General features: G+C 37.8%; 1 protein-coding gene across 1 annotated transcript in view; it reads right to left on the bottom strand.

Annotated features, from left to right (window-relative positions):
* Positions 1-317: 317 nt before the first annotated feature.
* AK9 (adenylate kinase 9) overlaps positions 318-7,444 on the bottom strand; it is a 123,221-nt gene continuing 116,094 nt past the window's right edge. Inside the window, exons 35-40 of the mRNA XM_057527853.1 lie at positions 5,772-5,968; positions 4,535-4,704; positions 4,203-4,301; positions 3,122-3,224; positions 1,865-1,979; positions 318-1,453 (exon numbers count right to left, since the gene is read on the bottom strand). Coding sequence (XP_057383836.1) covers positions 1,251-1,453; positions 1,865-1,979; positions 3,122-3,224; positions 4,203-4,301; positions 4,535-4,704; positions 5,772-5,968 — 887 coding nt within the window. The 3' untranslated portion in view covers positions 318-1,250. The remainder of the gene's footprint in view (positions 1,454-1,864; positions 1,980-3,121; positions 3,225-4,202; positions 4,302-4,534; positions 4,705-5,771; positions 5,969-7,444) is intronic.

Raw genomic sequence — 7,444 nt, 5'->3', positions numbered from 1 at the left:
AAAAAAAAGGTCAGACTCATAGAAGCAGAGAGTGGAAGAGTGGTTGCTAGGGGTTGGGGGGAGCGGAGAAATAGGAAATATTGATCAAAGGGTACAAACTTTCAGGTATAAGATGAATAAATTCTGAGAATCTAATGTAGAGCATGGTAACTGTAGTTAGTAATATTGTCATGATACTTGAAATTTGCTAACAGTGATTCTTAAGCATTCTTACTACACAGACACACAAAGTAACGATGTGAGGTGATGGATGCGTTAATTAACCTGATTGTGGTAAATATTTCACAATGTATACCTATATCAAAATCATCACGTGGTAAAGTTTAAATATGTATAATTTTATTTGTCAATTACACCTCAATAAAGCTGGAAAAAAAGAGCTAAATCATTCATTTTAGAGTTTAAGAAACAAAGGCTCATCGAAACTGAGATTTACCCAAGGTTAAATAATGGTTGTACTTTTCATTTTTTTAAAGAGACAATCTTGCTATTTCACGTGCTAGATTTCTTATACTCCTGCTGAAAAACTGATAATCTTATTTTTAAAATCTCATTCAAATTCAATTTAGTCATTTTCCTCTAGCATATACTTCTTGATAATGTCATATAAAAAGACTCCAGATTTCATCTCTCTCAAATATCCAGGCGATTTCTAACTACAGAATAATGTATAAAGCATGTTTCCTTGGATACTTGAGAAAAAGAAAAGCAGCAGCCATTTAGTTACCTCAAAATCCATTTATTTTGTTGGGAAAATGATAAAGTATCTTTAGGTTCATGAAGTTTACCAACAACTCCCTATGTTAAAAGTGTAACCAATATTTCTATTTTATTTATATCCATGTTAATTTTGTTTCTTGAAGCTTTCTAACATTTACTGCATAAATGACTTTACATTTAACAGAGACTGACCTTTCTGCTGAAAATATTAAAAAGGAAAATGAACAATAGATTCATTAAGTAAAATAAGTTACCTAAATATTCTAAATGGAATTCTAAATGGAATAACTTTCGTTAAAACCTCAAAGTTCAGGCAAAGAGCAATAAACTTTACAATTATATGAGAACTTAGGCTTACAGAAGAGCACTCCTTCCTGGCTGGCAGAGCTCTGAATTCATTTGAAGTCTGGCAGCCGTGGTGTATCACTCAGGAGGGAAAAGTACATCAGGGAGGGCCAGATTTTCAATCTATTTGCTTTTTATCCCTTTCAGGTAACTCTTAAGATTCTGGGTGCAGTTACCCAAGCATTCTATCCATTGACTGGGTCTATATTTTTAAGAGAGAGAAAGGTCTGTAATTTATGATCGAAGTCAATGGCTCTAAACTGAGGTTCCTTGTATTTTCTGGTCATCTTGGCACCCAGGTATGTAATGAGTTCACATCTCTCCATAAACTGCTCCATCTTCTTCTTATATTTTTTTCTTGTGTACTCAGAACCTTTGGGATTAAAGGCTGTAGAAAATTTCATAGGACTGTGAATGTTTTCTGTTAGGTTAGTGAATCACTATATTAAAGAGAAGGAGAACTTTGTGTGTGATTGAGTTGCACAGCTATGGCCAGGAAGATATCCAAATCCCAAATAAGATGTGGGGATTATTCTATTTTAGATCATAATTGTCTCTATTCACCTTCCTATATGGAATGGATTATTGAGTGCTGATTAGGTTACTCGTAGCCCCTGCTTTAAAAACTAGAAACTCAGTTTTGATATTTTTGCTAAAATATTTGCTACCAACACCACACACACCCCATGCAAGTGACCAACCCAACTCAACAATCCTATTTATCACATTATACTACAATTAATATTAAACTAGTTCTGAGTAGCATATCATTTCTAGCAAAAAAAAAAAAAAGACATACCTTTTAGATGAAATGCTATATAGAGTAGTGCAGATCTCTGTACACTTAAGAAGGGGAATTTGGGCTTTAAGCATCCTGCTGCATTCATGGCTTTAATTAGAGCAGTTGCGATACCCTGCAGGTAGGGAACAGATTATGTGTATATTTGAGTTTGTTTTATTTTCTTGTGGCAAATAGATAAATAGGTTATTCTTTGCCTCAAATAGCCTCCTGGGGTTGAGGATGGAGCTTACAAAGATAGTTAAATGAGCTCTTAGCCAGCAGGACAGAAACACAAAATACATTTGATTAGGAAAAATAAAAACTACAAATTGGCTTAGCGCCAGCTAGGTGATGGATACGTGGGTTTCATTACACAGTTCTATTTTTATATGTTTGGCATTTTGCATAACAAAAAGTTAAAAAAGAAAGGAGGGGACCCTGGGCTTTGAGTTGTCTTAGCCCATCTCTGCTTCCATGGCTCAGAACTGGCCAACTTGCCTCCCACTCTCAGGACCCTGGGCCACCTGACCAGGAATTCCAGAGACCACAGTTATCACTGCAGTCCAGATTCTGGAGCCCCAAGCAGGAAAAGAAGAGAATACCCTTTTCCGGGTGAGTGTCATCTTGCCTTTTGAAATTAAACTAGATTGAAGGCTAACCATCTAGGGGAGCTGAGAAAAAGCAAAGTGATTAGGAATTTGTAAGAAAGGTATGAAATTGTGCCCTAGGCAACTGTTTTATAGAATTTTTTTTTAAAAGCCTTTAAAATAGTGGTTGGCTACTGATAAATTTGACTATATTCAGAAAGAGGTATATTTAGAGAAATAAGATGTGATTGAGTAGATAGCTTCATCCAGATTTTGAGCAAAATATGTGTTTGGTGGTTCAGTTGTGGTGACACCTCAACTCAACTCTTTTGAGCAGGGGAAAAAAACCTCTTAGAGATTGAATTTACACATTTCAAATTAAGAAAAAGTTTTACAGACACTGAAATTCAAAATAAACAAACTATAAGTCAGATGTAAATAATTTTCTTACATCTTACTCTTTTTTCACTGTAGTGCAGGTATTTGAGAATTAGCTATGGAAACGGGGGCTTCTCTCACATTTTATTTTCATAACCACTCAAAACCAAAATAGGTTAAAAGTGGATTTGCAGCTTAAAATCAGGAAACTCTGCCTTGAATTTCATTGTTACCAAAACAAAAATTATTGTTAAAGAAGAGATTGCTGTAGTCTTCTAATATCTATGCATAGAAACTCATGTAAGTGAACCTGTTCCAGATATCCAGGCAAAGGCAGACTAGTGAGATACATCGGTTCCTTTAACGGGGGAAGTTTGTAAGGAAGCTTCTGATCCCAGTATTTCAGTGGCGACCTAAGAACACAAAATCCATTAGACGGGTGCTCACAAATGTGCTTGCTGTGTGTACACACGAAGGTGGACACACAAGAGACAGCTGAAAGATAACGTTCACTGCCTGTTTTTCTCCCGTGGAGAAAATGATACAAGTGGGAAGACTGGGGCTCCTAGAAATTCATGACGGCCAGCTTTGCCTGGGTCCCTAGCCCTGCTCAGCTCTCCTCAGTGTTCTGATTTTTCACAGCAACTATATAAAGCTTCCTTTATTGCCCTCACACTTCTAACCCTCCCAGTAACCCCTACATGGGGGCCAGGCTATCCAAGGAGAAGCATCAGAACCAAACTTCCTCAACTGCTCACCACAAGTAGAGCCACACACAGGCTCCTTTCTCCACGCTGGAGCTTACCTCCCAGCTAAGGTCAGTCTCCACCCGTTCTTTGCATCCCTGTTCCACCCTCTCTCCAGAAATCTTAAATAGCACTTTCTCTCTCTCTCCCACCTTCGGCATTTCCTTCTTTATTGGATCCTTCCCAGGCACCTGCATTTTAACATGCTCGTACCTTTCCCATTGAAGAAAAAAGAAAATCCTTTTTTCACTCCTTCACTCCTTCAGTCCTATATCCCTTCCAGCAATTAATGTCTTTTCTCTTTTTACTGTTAAATTTCTTCAAACAGTGATCTTCACTAGAGGTCACAAACTACTGCACAAATTCTATCTGCAAATGTGATTTGATCCACATTGTGATTTTTAAAAAACGGAATCAGTCACAAAAGTTTAAAAATCAGATAAATGTAAGAAGAAATATGGTTTCCAGCTTCTTGTGAAAAACAGAAATGTGTGGCAGTAAGTAAGTAACTGCTGCCCCTTCAGCTGTGTGTATGTATATATGCACATATGTGTGTGTGTGTGCACTCACATGTGTATCTATCCCAGCATGATGCAGTTAACATAGATATTCAGTAAATGTTTGTGACTTAGTGAATGGTCTCACCTCAAAAATTTCTCAAGTTTTTCTCTACTCTCACAGGTATATATACGATCACGATATTCTAAAGCATAGTGAATGCTACCAGGTACTAGGGCTTCGTATCTGAAAGACAAAGGAACAAACAAAAACAACTATGTATTGTATAATTAATATGCAGTACTGTATAAATAAAGTGTCAAAATAGTTTATTTTTCTATCTTTGCCACTCAAGGAAGAAATAGAACATTTTCCAGTTAAGCAACAGTGACCTTTTGATCAAAATGTTAAGACTTAATATGGACCACTTATTCCGAGTAGAGCTGTCATCCTGTACTTGCACGAGGGCAAGGACTTGCCTTTGTTTGCCATCCTGATAGGTCACTGGACAGTAGCCCTGGAGCTCGGCACACTTAGGGAACCGGCTCTTCAGCTCCGACAGTGTCAGCCTTTTGGGCACCATGTCGGCAGACGGGAGAGGATGAGGTGCTAATGGAGGCACGTATAATTCGGGGTTCTCCAAAAATCTCTATAAGAAAAGATTACAGCAACGTGACCGCTTGAGACAGGAATACTATGCCAATGAGAATCCACTGAGGCTCTCTTGCTACTGTCCCCATTTTCAGTAGCAATGTTCGTCCTTCAAACCATCTGAGAGCTGCTTTCTGCACTACTATAGCTCCTTCCCTGACTGCAAGTGCCTTATAGTAATACTTGCAAGTGATTTCATCTAAGGTCTCTCCTACTTTCACTCACTCACTCACTCACTCATCTACTTATACAAAAAACATTTGTTGAGCTCTTACTATGTCCCAGGCACTGGAGTGCATAGTCTTCCTGTCCTACAGTATAACTAACTAGGCGGGTGCCCTTTGGCAGGTGAGTTAGCTTCTCCAGCTTCAGTTATCACTCTAAAATGAAGGGAGCAGACCAGGTACATGACCTCTAATGTCATTTCCAGTTTAAAATTCTGTGATTATCATTTAAATAAGCAGGAAGAAATAAATGTCTTTTTCATAAAGTGATAAAAAAATTCAAATTCTTCAGAGGAAAATAAAATGTTCAGAGGCACCTGATTAGTTTTCAGCTACAACCTTTTTATATCACCAAATTATGGTCATTATAATATTAGAACAAGTCTGTATTCTGTTGCATTAAATAGCAATATATGGTACACAGGAAATTAAAGTGATAGAAAAAAGTTGAAAGCACAGGAGACAGACGTCGGTCTTGCTTCATTTCTACCGACTCTGACTTCCCTTCTGCACCCTTTGAACGGAATCCCCACCCAGATGCTCAGTATCCCCTTCACGGGCGGGCTCACCCTTGGGTCTCCCTACCTGTTAAGCTGACCCAGGTGGAGGGTCCATCACTGACCCTGAACTTCTGCTTTGTGCCAAAATATGTCTTGGGATGCAGTCTTAGAACTGGACCCTGAGTTGCCTCGTTGAATCCAGGGTCACAGTTTCCAAAATTGGGGCTCCTGGTCCCCAATTCCTGGGTGTTCCCAGCTGTGCCCACCCCTTCCTGTTTGGTGAATTCTGAGACAGGTATTTTCTTTCCCTGGTAAATATTTGGAGTTAGGAACAAACTTACATTCAATTTCTCCTGAGAACTCATTTTATAATAGTGCCCTCTGAACTCTGCTGCAAATTCCAAGGAATCAGTTAAAGAGCAATCAACTAATTCATGTGATTCTGCCAGGCTGACAGGGCAGAACTGTCCAAATTCGCCCAGGCGAGAAATCAGTTCTTCAGGTGAGATACATAACTTGTCAATGCAGGCGGCTTTTCCTATTATTAACAGATTAACTATTATTATTTTTTTTTCAGAGAAAACACAATCGTTTTCAAAATGAAAATAATTTCAATTATGCTAGCACTATACAAATGAGTACACATTGTAAAATTCCACAGAGTAAAAAGTAAAAATTTCTCTTCACACCTCCATCCTCTCAGTCCAACATCCCTTCTGAGAGGTAATCACTGTTGAGTTTGTATTGTTTTCAGATTTTTTAATACATTTGCATATACACATGTATATATTTTTTGCATATAAGATGCTTGTGCCACTATACTGTAAACATTATTCTGCAACTTGCTTTTATCAGTTAGTTACGGCCTTTGACACCTTTCCATATCAGTTTATATGATTTACCTAATTCCTTTTAATTTATGCACAGTTTTCCATTGTATAAATGTACATTTAGTTTACTCAACCAATTATCTGTTGATAAATGTTTTGGTTGTTTTTAATTCTTAGCTATTATAAACTATATATATGTTATAAACAATATATATGTATATACACACACACATATATGTACATGCATATATACATAGCCACTTACACACATCAATTTGCTACATATTTAAATTTTTTCTATGGGATAGGTTTCAGGAAGTGAAAATAGTTTGTTGACATGATGTTACTGACACAAACCTCTCCCTGTGCCCTGACGGCACCCAAGAGAGGGGAAGAAACATTTTCCCAAAAGTGACTAGGTTTACCCTAACAACTCTATTTTAAAAAAAAAGTCCAAGTTCATTCAATGGACAAGTTTAAGAGTTTTCTCCCTAGTATTCCACTAGAATGGGGACTCCAAAACAATATGAGATGTTACAGAAAATAAAATTTCTTTTGTATACATCTTAATTATAATGAGTAAATTTTGATCCCAATATATTTTGTTAATGGTCCTTTTCACCAGTGAGAAGTTTTTTTTTTTTATTATACCAAGGAAGGTCTTACACTAAAATTATGAAGCATAAATCATGGATTAGTTTGTTATGTGACAGTGTAAACATAAAAGTAACCCTTAGGATTGGAGTGATGTGTCTATAGGCCAAAGATTGCAGAGGATTGCTGGCAACACTGGAAGCTAAGAGAAAGAAATGGAACAGATACTCCCCTTGAGCCTTCAGAGTGAGGGCAGCCCTGCCAATGCCTTGATTTGGGGCCTCTGGCCTCCAGAACTGTGAGAGAATACATTTCTGTTGTTTAAGTCACCCAGTGTGGGGTAATTTGCTACAGAAGCCTTGGGAAACTAAAACAGGTACATGAGACTATGATTTCTGTCCTGTTGGCATTCTTTCTCGCTTTATCTTGTTCACCTGGTATAGCAAGCTGCCATGTTGGAAAGGTCCATATGGCAAGGAACTGAAGGTGGCCCCCGGCCAAACAGCTGGCAAGAAACTGAGGCCCTCAGTCCAACAACCTTCAAGGAACGAAATCTTGTCAACAATATATGAATGGGTATGATAGTGGAT

This window comes from Balaenoptera acutorostrata, chromosome 14 (assembly GCF_949987535.1).
Source record: "Balaenoptera acutorostrata chromosome 14, mBalAcu1.1, whole genome shotgun sequence".
Lineage (NCBI taxonomy): Eukaryota > Metazoa > Chordata > Mammalia > Artiodactyla > Balaenopteridae > Balaenoptera > Balaenoptera acutorostrata.
The sequence above is the reverse complement of the archived record's forward strand: the minus strand, read 5'-3'. Positions and strand labels throughout refer to the sequence as shown.